The sequence below is a fragment of the Eulemur rufifrons genome, chromosome 7 (genome assembly GCF_041146395.1).
Source record: "Eulemur rufifrons isolate Redbay chromosome 7, OSU_ERuf_1, whole genome shotgun sequence".
NCBI classification, from domain to species: Eukaryota; Metazoa; Chordata; class Mammalia; order Primates; family Lemuridae; genus Eulemur; species Eulemur rufifrons.
The window spans coordinates 250,272,000-250,290,224 of record NC_090989.1 but is presented as its reverse complement, the minus strand read 5'-3'; the positions used below and the strand labels follow the sequence as shown (position 1 = coordinate 250,290,224).

General features: G+C 39.8%; 1 protein-coding gene across 2 annotated transcripts in view; it reads left to right on the top strand.

The window, feature by feature from the left end:
• RIGI (RNA sensor RIG-I) overlaps positions 1-18,225 on the top strand; it is a 47,843-nt gene that overhangs the window by 24,988 nt on the left and 4,630 nt on the right. Inside the window, exons 11-16 of one of the 2 annotated variants that reach the window (XM_069476508.1) lie at positions 1,005-1,162; positions 2,494-2,629; positions 4,566-4,714; positions 7,259-7,349; positions 11,236-11,406; positions 12,436-12,587. In XM_069476508.1, coding sequence (XP_069332609.1) covers positions 1,005-1,162; positions 2,494-2,629; positions 4,566-4,714; positions 7,259-7,349; positions 11,236-11,406; positions 12,436-12,587 — 857 coding nt within the window. The remainder of the gene's footprint in view (positions 1-1,004; positions 1,163-2,493; positions 2,630-4,565; positions 4,715-7,258; positions 7,350-11,235; positions 11,407-12,435; positions 12,588-18,225) is intronic. The other variant, XM_069476509.1, reaches the window with a different exon arrangement.

The following is an 18,225-nucleotide window of genomic DNA, read 5'->3' as shown; positions in this document are numbered from 1 at the left end:
AAATACTTGTTGGTTCATCTTTACTGCTGGCCACCTGGTCATATACATGTCAAAACATGTATATGTTTTGGGTGGACTCTTTTGTTCCTTTATTAAAAATGAATGGGTGAGGGGAGAAATTTAACCCAGAAATGTAGCTCTCTTGCCTGTGAATTTATTGTATTGTGCTCTTCCTGGGGAGCCCCAGAGAACTCACAGACTAAGCTGCTTGAGAGCAGGGCTGCGCCCTCCCCATCCTTTTATCCCCAGCACCTTGCACAGAGTCTGGACTGCAGCAGACGCTCCAGTTTTGAAGCAGATGACTGAGGCTTGGCCTAGGAGATGAGCACATACGGATGCATCCATAACAAGTGTCTTTCGAGCACCCGTTCTATGCTTGGCCCTGTGAATGCTGCTCCGGAGAGCAGATGGCCAGATTCACCGGAAGCAGAGTAGGTTGTGCTGAGTCCTGGGCCTTCTGCTTTTATATATTCTCCTCTGATAAAGCTCTTGAGACCCATTATTTTTACTTACTGCTGTTTCATTTTTAAAGGCAAAGTTATGTTTTTTCATATCCATTGTTTCACCTCTGGGCTGTTTTTGTTGTCAACTCATAGAGCCAGTAGAGCTTGGGCATCCAACACATCTGGGTTTGAATTCCTGCCCACTCTCCATGTACTTGCTGTGTGACTTTGGATAAATTACTTAGCTTTTCTGAACTTCAGTTTCCTCATCTATAAAATGTAATGTCTACCTCGTGAGGTTGTGAAAATTAAATGAAATTATGAATATAAGGTACTTTGATTCTTGGTACATAGTAAGTGCTCAAGAATGATCACATATATATATATATATATACACACACACACACACACACACACACATGGATACACTGCTTAAAACAGACAATTTCAGGAGGAATACCCTGTTTATAGAGAGTAAGAAAGAAAATTAGAGGGTGATGCATATTTAGAACCTTAAATGACTGACCATATGGCATAGTTAAAAACTTTTTTGTTTTCCAGGAAAATTATTTCAGATTCAAAATAGGGAATTTGGAACACAGAAATATGAACAGTGGATTGTTACCGTTCAGAAAGCATGCATGGTGTTTCAGATGCCAGACAAAGATGAAGAAAGCAGGATCTGTAAAGCGCTGTTTTTGTATACTTCGCATCTGCGGGTACGTTTCTTCTTTTGAAAGGTGTATTGGAGTCATAGCACCTACTGGGAGTGGCAGCTGAGAGAATGTCAGCTTCTCATCCTGTCCCCAAGAGTTTGGTTAGGAATGTTTCCAGAAAGTTCTTATGAAGCAAACTCCAAAAGTTATCCCATTCAACATCATCTCAGTTTGCTTCTGCAAGTTAACACTGGAGGCAACGGGACTGCAGCAAAGGCTCAGATTCTCTGCCATGCCTCCACCATTCCCGTAATTGACGTGGCTGGAAAAAATTGGGTGATGATGAGAGAGCATTGTTCTCGATACATGACCAGTGACGGCCATCTTTACAGTTCAGTCAGTGGATCCCATTGCCATTTCCTGAAGCGTATATTTTGTTACCTTTGATAAAGCCACATGCTCAGAAATCCAGGTCCCTGGTTAACCAAAAAGTTAAGGAACAATGGTAACAGCCATCATCTCTGCTTATTATGCCATTGAAAATATTTAAAAATGCATTTAATTAGCATGCATTTATATAATTTTAATTAGCTTAATTGACTATTTGGTGTAGGTGGTCAGGACCATCATTTTGAAAGGTGCATTTACGTAAGACTGAGTGATGGTTTCAGAAGTATAAAAAAATTAAGTTGAATGTGTGAATTATGAGGCAGGTTGATGTGGAAGTTGATTTGCTTTTGTTATTGTTTTTAAATATTTGATGTGTTTTTGATGTAGTTTTTCTTTTCCAAGGTAGAATTCTAAAATCCAAAGTGATTCTAACTAATTAATTTTTCTATCTAATTGATATATTTTTTAAAAAGAGTATTTAGTCAAAAAATTTTAACACAGAATCATTAGGGGCCATTCATTTTTTTTTTTTTTTTTTTGAGACAGAGTCTCACTATGTTGCTCAGGCTAGAGTGCCATGGCATCAGCCTAGCTCACAGCAACCTCAAACTCTTGGGCTCAAGTGATCCTTCTGCCTCAGCCTCCCAAGTAGCTGGGACTATAGTCATGCGCCACCATGCCCGGCTAATTTTTTCTATATATTTTTAGTTGTCCGGTTAATTTGTTTCTACTTTTTCTTAGAGACGGAGTCTTGCTCTTGCTCAGGCTGGTCTCGAACTCCTGACCTCGAGCGATTCTCTCACCTCAGCTTCCCAGAGTGCTAGGATTACAGGTGTGAGCCACCACGCCCAGCCGGGGCCATTCATCTTAAAAAAACTAAATTGGAATAGTTCTGAGGAAAGTTTTCTTCAAGTGAATTCCTTAAGTACAGCTAATTAAACTCAAGTATAGCAAATGCATTAGACATTGGAAGCATACTGAAACTCAGTTTTTATTTTAAACAGAAATACAATGATGCCCTCATTATCAGTGAACATGCACGAATGAAAGATGCTCTGGATTACTTGAAAGACTTCTTCAGCAATGTCCGAGCAGCAGGATTCGATGAGATTGAGCAACATCTTACTTGGAGATTTGAAGGTGTGTAGTGTGTGCAGTATTTTCAGAGGAGAAAGCTGTTAGAGTCTGGTGACTGGAGTGACAATACAAACATGTTGTATTTAGGATACATAAGTTTGGTGATGCTCAGGGAGTTGTTCTGGGTTTAAGAAGATCTTATAGATGGTAGGACTATTTTAAAGTATTTACTATACATATGTATAACCAGTGGTATGTTGGTAAACGCTTAACAATCGGCTTTCTGGGGAAAACATGTGTGCATATATATGTACATACATTTATTATAAATTTTATTGACATAGAAGATGGATATAGTACACAATTTATATTAAATTGTAAAAATATTGTAAATTCTGTATAGCCAGTGGATTCTCATAGAATCTTTTTGGTGGTTTTGCAGAACTCTTGTATCTGTAGCCAACCAAGAGTTACACCAAACAAAGAAGTGTAATTCTGATATGGATGTTGGTATATATATTTTCATTAATGTGATAATTAAATGAAAATGAAATAACAAAGATATATGTTGGAACTTATTTGTCAACAATGTAAGCAGATTTTTTGCTGAATTATATACTAGTTTTTCAAAAGTTGGGAGAATATTTTTCATGCTATTCACAATGTAATAGCTAAATTTAATCTGCATTATTTTTTTCTATCACTTTCATAAGTCTAGATTGTCAACAAAACAATAAATTAAACACTGAGTTTTTTAGTGTTTTCTTGATTTCCATGGTACGTATTTCCACTACAGTCAATTTTAAGCCACCAATATGTCATTTAATGTTCAAACAGTTTAACAGTAACACATCATTCTAAAGTATTTCTACCATACAGATACATTAGGTATAAACAACCTCAAGAGCATAGATAATAGTAAAAACTAATAAACTAATTAGAAAACTAGTTTTGGCTATTTATATAAGTTTTCAACATGTTCTTGAATTGCAAGTTTATATAATTGAATTTTTAATGATGACTGTATTTAAAACCTCACACAATTCTTGCATTTAATAATTGACTTTCCTAGCCTGGTATGATCTGGTTGTAGCACACCACTGTTTTATAACTATATATATTTTTAAAGATGGGGTCACACTAAATACACTGCCCTGTATCTTGACTTTTATTTAACTTAAAATATCTTTGCGCTCTTTCCATATTAGCATGTACATCGCTCCCTTATTAATTTTAACAGCAACGTTGTAGTAACGTCAATTGCATAGCCCATGATCTGTTGAATTGTTTCCCCCTTATTGGGCACTTAGGTTGTTTTCTATTTTTCTTTTATATTCTAAACAATAGGACAGTGAACATCCTTGGAGATCTCGCCCATAATTTTCTAAATGTAACTATGTCTAAAATTCCTAGATGTAGGCCGGGCGCGGTGGCTCACGCCTGTAATCCTAGCACTCTGGGAGGCCGAGGCAGGTGGATTGCTCAAGGTCAGGAGTTCGAGACCAGCCTGAGCGAGACCCCGTCTCTACTAAAAATAGAAAGACATTATATGGACAACTAAAAATCTATATAGAAAAAAAAATTAGCCGGGCATAGTGGCGCATGCCTGTAGTCCCAGCTACTCGGGAGGCTGAGGCAGTAGGATCGCTTAAGCCGAGGAGTCTGAGGTTGCTGTGAGCTAAGCTGACGCCACGGCACTCACTCTAGCCTGGGCAACAAAGTGAGACTCTGTCTCAACAAAAAAAAAAAAAATAAATAAAAAAAAAAATAAAATTCCTAGATGTAGAATCATTGGATCAAAGGGTTTGTGAGTTTCATGTTTTGGTAGATACTGCCCAGTTACCTTCCTAAAAGGTTGTACCAAATTAAATTGGTAGTTATTACTCATAAAATCTGGTCAAAGATTGAGAGATTAACTGTTTGAACTATAGTTATAAGTCACAGTGTGTTCTAAATTTTAGAATTTATAAGCCATTTGTAAAATGTTCCTCATTTGCAGAAAAGCTGCAGGAACTAGAAAGTGTTTCCATGGATCCCAGCAAGGAGAACCCTAAACTTGAAGACCTTTGCTTCATCTTACAAGAAGAGTATCACTTAAACCCAGAGACAAGAACCATTCTCTTCGTGAAAACCAGAGCGCTTGTGGATGTAAGCTTTCTTTCTCCTTGTGGATAACAAATTGTGCCAGGACCATTCATTGAAAAGATTGCCCTTTCCTTACTGTATTGCAATTGTAGAACCCCTATATGTGTGGGTTCCCTATTCTGTTCTAATTATCTGTTTATTCTCACATTAATACCTCACTGTCTTAATCACTCTAGATTCTAAGTCTTAATACCTGTAGAGTGTGTACTTTGTCTTTTTATGTACTTTTTTTCAAATTTTTAAACTTTAGCTATACTGTGGGTAATGGTGTCTCTCTCAGTAGGGTTTTAGTTTGGTTTCACTAATGATTACTGTGGCTGAGCATCTTTCATACATTTAGTAGCTGTCGATATCTGCGCCGGTGAGGTGTCTGTTCAGATCTTTTGCCTATTTTAAAATTGGTTTACCATGTTATTGTTGAGTTTTAGAGAGTCCTTTTTATATTCTGACAAAAAAAGTCCTCTGTCAGAAACGTGTTTTGGAAATATTTTCTTCTGGTTTGTGGCTTGTCTTTTCATTCTCTTAACCGTATCTTTTGCAGATTGTAAGTTTTGAATTTTGACAAAGTTCATTTTATCATTTTTTCTTTTATGAATTTTTGCCTGTAGTATTATACCTAAAAACCCTTTGCTTACCCAAGGTCACAAAAATTTTCTATTACCTAGAAGTTTTATAGTTTTACATTTAGGTGTATAAATAATTTTGAATTAATTTTTGTATAAGATGTGGCCGGGCGCGGTGGCTCACGCCTGTAATCCTAGCACTTTGGGAGGCCGAGGCGGGTGGATTGCTCAAGGTCAGGAGTTCGAGACCAGCCTGAGCAAGAGCGAGACCCCGTCTCTACTAAAAATAGAAAGAAATTATATGGACAACTAAAAATATATATAGAAAAATTAGCCAGGCATAGTGGTGCATGCCTATAGTCCCAGCTACTCGGGAGGCTGAGGCAGGAGGATTGCTTGAGCCCAGGAGTTTGAGGTTGCTGTGAGCTAGGCTGATGCCACGGCACTCACTCTAGCCTGGGCAACAAAGTGAGACTCTGTCTCAAAAAAAAAAATAAATAAATAAATAAAAAAAATTAAAAAAAAAAAGATGTGAGGGTATGGGTTGAGATGCTTTTTTTTTTTTCTTTTTGTATATGGACATCCACTTGTTCCAGCACTGTATGTTGACAAAACTATCCTTTCTCCATTGAATTGCCTTTGTAACTTTAAAAAAAAAAATCAGTTGACTATATTTGCATGGATCTATTTCTGGATTCTTTATTCTGTTGCATTGATTTATACATATCTTTTTACCCATCCCACACTGTGTTGATTACTTTATAGTAAGCCTTGAAAGGGGGCAGTATGAGTCCTCCAACTTTCTTAAGTTGTTTTTTAGCTATGTTCCTTTGCCTTTCCAGATATATTTTAGAGTCAGCTTGTGCACATCTATGAAAAAGTATGTTGGGGTTTGATTGAATGTATAGATAAATTTGGGGAGAAATGACATCTTAACAATATCAAGTCTTCTAATCCACGACTATAGTATCTCTCTTCATTCATATAGGGCTTGTGCATTAGTTATCTATTGCTAAGGAACAAATTACCTCAAAACTTAGTATCTGGAAACAACAAACATTTATTATCTTATAGTATTTCTGGGCCAGGAATCTGGAAACAACTGGGTGTTTCTGGCTGAAGGTCTCTCATGAGGCTGCAGTGAGGGTACCTGGCCACAGCTGCAGTCATCGCAAGGCTTCCAAGCTCACCTGACATGGCTATTGGTGGGAGTGCGTCTGAGTTCGCTCATGTGGGCCTCTCCACGGGGCTGCCTCACAGCCTGGTGGCTGGGTTCCCCGAGAGCGAGTGATCTCAGACATCCAGAGAGAATGTCTAATGTGGAAGCCACAGTCATCTTACAACTTCATCTTGAAAGTGATGTCCCATCACATCTGTTGAATTTTTTTCATTAGAAGCAAGTTAATAAGTCTGGTTCACATCAGGGGAGGGAATTACACAGGCTCTGAGTACAGAGGCAGAGATCTTGGAGGGCATAGAGGCTACCAACCACATCTTCTTTGGTTTCTCTTAGTGTTTTGTCATACAGTGTTTTCAGCATATAGATTCTGCATGTATTTGGTTAGACTTACACCTAGGTATTAATTTTTTTATGCTATTGTAAATGGCACTTTAACAACTTTTTAAATTTCAATTATTCATTGTTAGTAAGTAGAAATACAATTGATTTATGTATATTGATCTTATGTCCTGCAGTCTTGCTGAACTCACTTATTAATTCTGTATACCCACTATTCTGAACTTTGCTTTTTTCACTTAAAAATATCTTAGAGATTAAATTATATCAAGTGACAAAGGTCTATACCATTATAGTTAATTATTGCATAGAATTCAATTCCAAGCAGCTTTTTTTCTCAGGTTTGTCAGTCTGAAAGCTGTACATGTACTGACTTTGGGTTTTTTTCTTTTTGCATATATTTCAACATTGAATGAATACAAATGATTTATGAGTAGTGTCCAATTGATAATTGTTTTTCATTTTCAGGCTTTAAAGAAATGGATTGAAGGAAATTCTAAACTCGGCTTTCTAAAACCTGGCATATTGACTGGACGTTGCAGAACAAATCAGGATATAGGTATTTATGTATAGTGAATTTGATTTAGTAATATTGTATATATGAGAATATAATATATTCAAATTATTTTTAATGCTTGTATCAGTTCAACCAGAGAAGCAAAACAAGTAGGAGATTATATACACACACAGAGATTTCTTACAAGGAATTGGCTTACACAATTGGGCTGGCAAAATAAGTCTGAAGTCCATAGGGCAGGTAGTCAGGAAGGGAAGATCAGGAACAGGAACCCCACAGGCATGAGCTATTTGGAGTCCCTGAGCTCAGGGAAGGCCTAAGCCTGCTTTCAAAAAGTTCACCTGATTAGGCCAGGCCCACCTAGAATGAACTCACTTTTGATTTAATTTAAAGTCAACTGATTAGAGGATTTAATCACATCTGTAAAATGCCTTCACAGCAGCAACTAGATGAATAACTAGGAACTATTATACAGTTCAGTCTAGCCAAGTTAGCACATCAAAAGGCCAATACAATGCTCAAATAACAAAAACCCCTCTAGTCTCATTCCTTGGAGACATTGCCTCCTCTCATATGTCCTGCAGATAAAACCAAAGTTGTTTTTTTAAATCTAGTTTGATAACATCACTCTCCTGCTCAAATTCTCAACCAATAGATGAACTGAAAATAGAAATGTTCTGTTTCTGTTTTGTTATTCTTTAAACTGTAGATATGCAGCTTTTGTGTGTATTATGTATTTTACAATTAAAAAGTCTAAATAGACAATCCTGAAATCTTGCCAGGGTGGTCAAAAGATGAAAGGCTGCTTCTGTTACGATCTGGGAGGATCTTAGGTGGCCAGCCCTCATCCTGAGGTTCTCGGTGACTGGCACTGACAGGTCCTCGGTCTTCTTAGTTAGTGTTGTTTATAATAAGCACCACCCTCCCCCCATCTTCACTCTGTCCATCCTCAGTCATCACTCTTGGACTTCCCCTTCATGGAATTTTTTAAACTTTCTAAATACGAAAAGTAGATTCAGATCTTAAAAAGTGGCTTGCCAAATGAAGTCCAGCACCACATTCTTGTGCTGGAATTCAAAGTTCTCTACGGTTTGACTCCAGCATGAGTCCAACTTGATTTTCAAACTTGGTTATTCCCCCACAAATAAGCACTCAGAAAATATTTTCTTATTTGTTTGTTCATTTATTTTCCTCCATCTGCAGACAGAAGTAGTGCATACATGTCTCCTTCAAATCTGACCCCTAAGAATTGTCCATGCTCTTATTATTCCTCATCAGTGGACTAGATAAGGTCACAGTGGAGGATTTGGAGACCCCCTGGGATGACAGAGCCATAACAAGGAAGCAGCCTGGGTCCCTAACAAATAGGCACTCAGAAAATATTTTCTTATTTGTTTGTTCATTTATTCCTCCATCCATTCCACAGCATTTATTTAGAACTTACTCTGTGCCAGGCACTGTGCTCCTGCCAAGCAGCCTTCCCCAGCCTGCAAAAGCCGGTAGAGATGTCCTTCCTCCACATCCCCATAGTGGCCTTTTCTTGCTCATCACACTGTAAATAGCAAAATCTGGCTCACTGCCTGCCGTTGATGATTCTTGACCTAAGAATGATTTTTAGATTTTTAAATGGTTAAAAAAAAAAATCAAAAGAATATTGCATGACATGTGAAAGGTATATGAAATTAAAATTTCAGTGTCCATAAAATATATTTTTTGGAACATAGTCGTGCTTATTCATTTATGTATTTTCTGTGGCTGTTTTCACACCGTGACGGCAGTGTTGCCTAGTTACTGCAGTATGGCCCACAGAGCCTAAAATATTTACTATCCATCCAGCCCTTTACAGAAAAAGTTTGCCAACTCCTGGTTTAGAACAAAGCCTGGCACATGGTGAGTGCTCGGTATGTGTTAAATATTAGCTATTATTCACCTACAGACCTTTTATGTAGTAGTCCCCAGTGTTTGTTCGTTTTGATTTTACTGAGAATACATGGATTCAAAAGGAATGGAAGGTCCATATCTTAAAAGAGTATTCTGGATAAAGAAAATTAAAAGGAAAATTAAAGTAATATTTAGGGATTGATGTTTTTAAACAACTTTCTAAAAATAAAACTACTTGTACTTGAATTTTTATGACTTTGAATTATGAATAACTCAAAAACCACAAAGGATCTTTCTACAAACTCTGAGAGCCCCCTGCCAGCCAGGTGAAGGAAGGGAATACAGATTACCTTCCTCTGCCTTCCTGAGGTGGGTCTGTCCTGTGAACAGTGCGTGGAGATCAGAAAGTGATTCAACTAATAACTTAAGTGTAGATGGGTCTTTGGGACCCATAAAGTTTGAACTTTAGTGTGCATGTTCTTTGAGTCACCATTTTGGGTGTTTGCCATGATCACACAGACTGGGTGATTATCACCCTTTAACTTGACTCTGTATTCAGACAATTTAAATTTAGCCTGCACGATTGTTGGGTATTAGAAGGCAGTATGTGGCTGTCTTAGCGAAGATCCTTTCTTTCCCCCAATTAACAGAAACCCACTGAGGCTAGTCTAAGCAAAGCTGGGTGGCCGCAAGGATAATCACATCTGCCATAGAACCCCCACAATCAGGAAGTGCATGCACTTGGGCTTTTTGAACAATTGCAACTGGGACCAGAAAGTCTTCTGAATCCCACGTATCTGCTTCATTCTTTTCCTTTACAGACTGCGCTCTCTGCTTCTCCATTCAGGGCTGCCCCACACCTTCCCAGTTTACTACCTGTCTCCCAGTCCCAACTTCAGATTCCAAGAGGGAGAATCTGATTGGCCCAACATGGTTCAAATGCTTATTTAATCTAATAACTGCATCCAGGGTCACAGGCTCTGTATAAATCAGGGTAATCTAGTTGCTTTGACAGACAACCCCACAGTGTTAGGAGTGTAACACAATAAAGTTATTGCTCACTTGCATTGACAGTCCAAGCAAAGATAGTTGGGGAGAGGGCTCTGCTCACTTAGGGACGCAGGCTGCTTTTCCTTGTTACGGTTCTGTCATCCCAGGCGGGTCTCCAGATCCTCCACTGTGACCTTATCCAGTCCACTGATGAGGAGTAACAAGAGCATGGGCAATTCTTAGGGGTCAGGTTTGGAGGAGACATGTGGCATGTCTGCATGCCATCAGTGAGAATGTAGTCCAAGGCCCCACCTAACTGCAGTGCCAGGGAGGTTGGGAAGTGCACCTTAGCTGCGTGCCCAGCAGGAGAAACAGGGTTTGGTGATCAGATGGCATTGTTTCTTCCATAGAGGGACATAATACAACTGCAGCTACCCAGGGTTTCACCCTGTGGGTGTGGCACGGAATGATTCTTAGAGAAGCAGAGGTTTGTGGGTGTGTGTGTGTGAGACAACCCAACAGTGCACACTGTTAGGGTCCTAGACTTAAGTCCAAGGCCAAACTCTGCTGATAGTTAGCTTGTCAGTTTGCCACAACTCTGGAACCTCAAGGCCATCATTTATAAATGGGAATCACAACACTTGCCCCATTGACAAGGGCTTTGGGAAGCTCCAGTGAGTGAGCAGATATGAAGATTTTTGTCAGCTATAAACTCTTATACAGGTGTAAAGGTGTTAAAATTAGCTGTTGATATTTTTGCAAAGAGTCAATATTTTGGGGGGATAATATGGCTAAAGCCACACAACTGGTAAGTACCAGAGCTGGGATTTTACCTCGGGCAGTCTTGGGGCACAGTCCAAGCTGTTAGATGCCACCCTAAATGTCCTCTCTAAAACAGGCATAGGAATAGACCCCACTGCCTCGGGGTGTTGTGAGATCACGGATATCACAGATACTCCCTGGCATGTAATAAGCATTCCATCATTAGTAGCTATTTTTTCAAGGCTGAAAGTTCCCTCTTTGGTGAGTTGTATAATGCCCTCTTACTCTGACCCAGGAATGACCCTCCCAGCACAGAAGTGCATACTGGATGCGTTCAGAACCAGTGGAGATAACAACATTCTGATTGCCACCTCGGTTGCTGATGAAGGCATCGACATTGCGCAGTGCAATCTTGTCATCCTGTATGAGTACGTGGGCAATGTCATCAAAATGATCCAAACCAGAGGTGAGAGAAGCTTTGATGGCATTTCTGCCTGACTTCTGTTTTGTCTGACTTGTGAATGTGTCTGTCATTCTGGCTGTTGTCCTTTGAGCCATGAATGAGTTTGTGACCAGTGGCACAGTGCACTCTGGTGTGTTGGCCCTAAAGATGGCTTACGTAGGCTTGCATGGTTAGTTTTGTCCACTCAGATATACCCAATTTTGATTCTTGTTCACAATGATGCTGCTTATTTGCCCAATGTTGACTGACATATTTATGGAAGGATAATTCAAACTTGAATTGAGGCTTTGCCTGTGTGTGGACCTTTGATGGTGGTGCTTGTGGGCTGGTGGGCTCCCCGTATTCCAGAAGAGATACTCCAGAGTTCTTCTGCCCCATCTGGACTGGATAGTCTCCTAACTAGTCTTCTTTCCTTTTTCCAGTTTCTATAAGAACAGTTGCTATATTACTTGTCCTGAAAAAAACCTTTGAGCCTGCCACTTCCCTGTATGGAAACTCCAGTGGCTCCCCAATTTACTTGATGTTAAAGAGTTTTCAAAATCCAGTACCTACGTGTCTTTCCAACTTTATTTCTCATTTTTCCCTTTTGGTCATTATCCACTTTCTTTGTAACAGCACTGATAATTTTCTACCTATGTTCTGCTGGTTGTGAACATACCTTATTTTCCCATTGCCTAGAAGACTCTTTAGGGAGGGTCTGTTTATTATTCATCTAGAGCCATCACAGTGTCTTATTGAGGGCTCATGTTGGATTATCTTAAAGTAGCGTTTCTGACGATATGGCTGTCCAGTCACTGCACTGCCAGAGACCTGAGAAAGCCAGCCTAAGGTGGGCTCCTAGTTTATGCACCTGTTGAACGGGCAGGTGCACACCTGCATTTGAGCCCACTCTTTAACAGCTCAGCTTCCCTAGAAAATGGGATTTAGTGAACCACAGTTGAATTTTAGGAATACCTCTATCCCTTTGTTTACCTATTTTCAGGTTGTATCAGAGTTTTAAATCAAAAACACCCAATATTTATTTTCTGATAGGTAGAGGAAGAGCAAGAGGTAGCAAGTGCTTTCTTCTGACTAGTAATGCTGATGTAATTGAAAAAGAAAAAATGAACATATACAAGGAACAAATGATGAATGAATCCATTTTAAGCCTTCAGACATGGGACGAAGCAGTATTTAAAGAAAAGGTAAGTCTGTGTTACTCTTTCAGAATCTGACTGTGAATAACAATCAGGGAATGTGTGCATGTTGGTGCATTTTACCATATTGCTCAGAGTATTCTGTTGTTAGAACAGTAAGTTTATAGTTAGTTTTGTCTTGCAGTGACTATCACATTCATTATGTTTAAATGTCAACAACTGACTTGGGACTACCTAGGAAGACAAAAAAAAAAAGTTTAAATGTCAAAAAGATTAAAATATATTTTATTAGTGCTAATACCTGAAGTTATGTTTTTAGATCTAAAAGGCACACAGCTAGAATTGCTCTTGACAGTTCATATTGAGAACTACATCCTAACACTGCAAGAAACAGCTCTTCTTAGTCTCTGACTCAAATCTCTCCCCCTCTCTACCATCCAGAGTCCTCAGAGAAAAGCTCCCAGGTCACTGTGCAGGTGTCAGAATGCCATTTGTATTAATAGCTGTGGACAATAATTTATACCTTGGAGTGGCATACCTGTTCAGATGGGCCTCTTGGTAGTGACCTTCATTGTATTGCAATTTCCTGTATAACACAGAAGCATGAAATCAGATTGGAGAAAGTCAAGAAATGCACGTGTATATACCCACGCGCACTCCCATGCTTTCTCCAGACCTTTTGTAGAGATTTTCATCTCAGAATCTCTGGAAGCATCGAACACTACAGGGATAGGGGAGAGGCTGAACACTAGAATCCAAGGTTCAAATCCCAGTTTTGCCACTTACAAGATATGTGATCTCAGGGGGTTACCCTGTCTTTTAAATCCTCAATCTCCTCATTTGTAAAGCTGGGAAAATAATGGTATTTAACTTGCAGGGCAGTTGTGAGGATAAAATGCTATGTATGCATTGCTTAGCGCAGTGCCTGGTGTAAGTGCTAAAGAAATGAGAGCTGTTATCGAACAGAGGCGTGAGGCGTAGTTTAACTTCATGAAGATGAACCTTACGGTTCAGTAGACTGACTCTATAGTGTCTATGACTGTAAAAAGTCATAATCTCTGGGCTCTAAAAAGTATTGAGAAGTAATGATCTAAAGCAAATTAACACTTATGTAGGACATAATTACAACTTTATGTCAGTGTTTACTAATTTAAAGTATTTCTTCCTAAAGCTGGGAAACTAAATGATCTTAAAACCACTACTTCCACATTTTTAGTGAGAAGAATTACAGGGAAATTCTTGAGTTCCTCCTCTAGTTCTGCTGCAGGTAGGGTTGTCTTCAGTGAGCCTCCTTCCCATTTTGTAGAACACAGGGATATGGCCAGGAAAGGCCCGAAAACCATGGGTTGTAATAACCATGGCATACTTTTTATCTCCTCCACTGGGTGACAAGCTACTTAGACCCTTGCGTGACAGACACAAGCAGTAAAGTCTGTCAAGGAAGAGAGAGGCTGGCCCAGACATAGACATTCTCTTGTGTCCAGCACAGCAGGATGAGGAGTGAGGGGAAGAGAAAATGAGTTAAGTATCTGTGGAATTGGGCTATCTAATAGGATTTGGGGTTCCTCAACACCCACAGATAGATGGGCAGAGAAGGTAAATAACACCAGGGAGCCCAGAACAAGTGTAGCCGGAAGTTACTGGCAGCTGGTAATTCCCTGGCAGCTGGGAGCGCAGGGTTCTGTTGTCCTCCCTGTCCTGTCACAGATGACCCGCCCCAGCTGCTCTGCTGAAAGAGGAAGGCTTTGCTTTCAAAGGCTTAGTAGTGGTATAACAAGCTGGGGGAAAATCTTATATTCTTAAAACTGAATGGAATTACGGTTCTTGGGGTGAGACCCCCTTCTACAGTGTTTTGATAAGGGCCTAGGGTTTGGGTTTGAGCACTCTGATCCCTGTATATGGGCTTCAGTGGAAGGAAGAAAACTGCACAGAAGAGAAGGAAAAAGTCTGGAGTGTCTGCAAGCAGGTGGGGAGGCAGAGGGACGAGCAGCGAGTGCCAGGAGACTGTCTGCCTTCTTCCCCAGCTGCGCCGTCTGCCATCCCTGGGTGGCCTGCTGCTGCCAGCACTGGGACCTGGGGGGACTCCACTTACTCTGTGGCCATCTGTAAAACATGTAGACAGGCTAGACATGTCCAAGAACTGAGTTCCATGATGGAAGCTTCAGCATTTGGTCCTATTTCATGCTGGAGGAATAAGGTATGAAGGGTGGTGGGTTTTTTTTTTTTTTATTTTTTTTTTTAGACAGAGTCTCACTTTGTTGCCCGGGCTAGAGTGCCGTGGCGTCAACCTAGCTCACAGCAACCTCAAACTCCTGGGCTCAAGCGATCCTCCTGCCTCAGCCTCCCGAGTAGCTGGGACTACAGGCATGCGCCACCATGCCCGGCTAATATTTTTCTATATATATATTTAGTTGTCTGGCTAATTTCTTTCTATTTTTTTTTTTAGTACAGACAGTGCCTCGCTTTTGCTCAGGCTGGTCTCGAACTCCTGACCTCTAGTAATTCTCCAGTCTCGGCCTCCCAGAGTGCTGGGATTACAGGCGTGAGCCACCGTGCCCGGCCTGAAGGGTGTTTTTGACAGCTGTGGCTGTGAAAGGTTATCTGGAATCAAAATGAGGAAGCCTGCTTTCCCTTCCTCATGGAGCAGAGAACAAGATAGGGGGTGGAAGAAAGTTCACTTGGAACAAGGCACTTCTAACATGATGTGTACCCAAGACTGCACACAACATTCCATGGTTTGCTTTTCTCCATCTCAGGTGTGGAGTCGGGCTGCTTTTTCAACAGGTAGGAGGGGAGAGGCAGTGCCATGGCCTTAGGACTTTGGATGAGCCCCTTTACTGTTACTGATTTTTACCTACTTTTACGTATAGCAGTAATAGCTTTAACTTACTAGGATTTATAGCTGTTGCCTATAACATTTAAAATACTTGAGATTATTATTTAATTGAAGTTTAGCATATAATTGAACCATTAGACATAAGCGAATTTTTAAAAAAAACTGGATGCGCGGGGGCAAGTTTATGTTTTTACCCTCTTTCCGATCACATCCCTCTGACCCCCATCCTGCCTTAAGCAGTGATTAGAACCATATCTGAAAAAAGAAAATTCAAATTGTTCCTACAGAAATGTGTATCATGTGACCCAAGAATTTCAATTCTAGAAATTTATCCCAAGGAAATAATGGGATGAAGATACATAATGTAATAATTTTACAACAGTGAAAAATTGGATTGAAAACTGGCATAAACACTCTTTATTTTTACAGAAACAAGATAATTTCAGGTGGGCTGGGGAGTTAGGGGAGGGTAAATCATACTTGATTTTCTTGATCAAAACATTCTAGTCTAATTTTTTCTCATAAATTTTATTTGAAGTGGTAGAAGGATCAGCAGATTCTCTATGTATGATCAGAAACCAATTGGCAGATATAAGGGGGAGGGAGGTTTCCATTCACAGAGACAATAAATGCAGCTTATGCACGTAGAACACTGACTTTCCACCAAGCCCTGCAAATTCTTTACTTATATCAGTAGGCGATCCATGTGGTGGAGTCTCTTACATCACTTTATAGGAGGGAAACAGCGTCATGAGGCACATCAGTGCCAGTGGCTCACGCAGCTAGTTAGTGGTGGAGCTGGTAGAGCCCATCTGTTTGACCACTGTATCTGCTGGCCTAACCAGAAAAGTGTGAAGCAGAAATAAGGACAACTATATCGCTTTTCGGCCTTTTGGCTAAGACCGAGTGTAGAAATAAGGACAACTACAAAAATTATCCTGGGTGATATGGAAGTAAATCAAGACAAAAGAAATGCCCTGCTCTTGAATGGAATGACTGAATATTTTAAAGAATTTTAAAGAATGCACCATAAATTCACTTGTAGGTCTACTGCAACCCATAATCAAAGCATAAATGGTATTTTTAACTTGATAAAATGGTTCCACAGTTTATATAGAGTAAGTAGATGAAAATAGCTATAATATTTCTACAAAAATAACTAATGAATGGGGATCACCCCACCCAATACTAAACAAGCCACCATAATTAGCATTCTCATGGTTCTTGGCATAAGATGAGGCTAATACAGATGGGCATCTACCCTGTGCCAGGCAGGACTGAGCAGTTATAAACTCATCTCCATGGATGCTGCCATTGTTCCCATTCTGTATTTGAAGAAACTGAGGCACTTGCCCTAAATCATGTAGCAAGTAAGTGGAAGGGACAGGATTTGCACCTAGGCTATCTGACTCCACCTGGAGCACTTCAACATGTAGTCTGTTAACAGAGAGGGAACCCTGCAAACCAGTGGGACATGCAGATTCTTCCACAGGTGACACTGAGGAAATCAGCATGTTCTTTCTTCCTTCATAATGTTTCAAAGGTTCCTTCTTTTATCATTTCCTTTTGTTTAGAAAACTTCCTCTAACCATTCTTTTAGGGTAGGTCTGCTAGTGACAAATTCTTAGTTTTCCTTTGTGTGACGACGTCTTGATTTCCCCTTCATTTTGAAGGATACGTTTGTTGAGTCTAGGGTTCTGAGGTGACAGTTCTTTTCCTTCAGCATTTGAAAAATATTGTGCCACTTCCTTGTGGCCTCCATGGTTTTCGATGACAAATCTACTGTTACTCAAATTGCTTTCCCCCTATAGGTAAGGTGTTATTTTTTTCCTGGTTACTTTCAAGATTTTTTTCTTTGTCTTCAATTTTCTGAATTTTAATTATAATGTGTCTTAGAGTGAATTTCTTTGGTTTTATCCAGTTTGGAGAGTTTGTTCAGCTTCCTGAATCTAGGTTTTATGTAGCTTGTTATATGCATTAGGGAAATGTTCAACCATTATTTCTTCAAGTACTTTTTAAGCCCTGTTCTGTTCTCTTTACAGGACTCCAGTGACATGACATGTTTTGAAATAGTCCTACAGATCTGAGACTCTCTGTTCATTTTTTCAGTGTACTTTCCTTCTATTGTTCAAATTGGGTAATTTCTATTGTTCTGTCTTCCAGTTCACTGATTCTTTCCTTTGTCCCTTCCATTCTGCTGTTGAGCCCATCCACTGAGCTTTTTATTTCAGTTATTGTATCTTTCAGTTCTAAATTTTCCATTTGGTTGTTTATGTCTTCCCTTTCTTTGCTGAGCTTTTATATTTTCTCATGTTTCAAGAGTGTTTATGATTGTTTGTTGAAGCATTTTTATTGTGCTTTAGAATCTTTATTCACATATCTCTGTCATCTCATTGTTGGCATCTATTGATTGTCTTTTTTTCATGCAGTTTGAGATCTTCTTGTTTCTTAGTATGAAGAGTGATTTTTTTTTTTTTTTTTAAATCAAAACCCAGACATTTTCATATTTTGAGACTCTGGATCTTATTTAACCTTCTGTGCTAGCTGGCTTTTTCTGCCATTGCTCTGGCAGGGGAGGTGAGGATGCTGTCTCATCGTTGCCAGGTGGAGTCACGCACCCGGGTTCCTCAATCAGCCTATGTTGATACCAGCATGGCAGAGGGGAAAGAGGGAGGGAGGCTCCTTACCGCTAGGTGGGGGTGAGAATTTGGGCTCCCCGTGTGACCTCCACTGACACCACAGACAAGAGGGGCTATAGTACCAGGTAGCAGGGCTGAAAGACCTGGCTCCCTGCTTAGCCTTCTCTGACACCACCCAGGTGGTAGTGTTGGGGTACATCGTTCCAGTTCT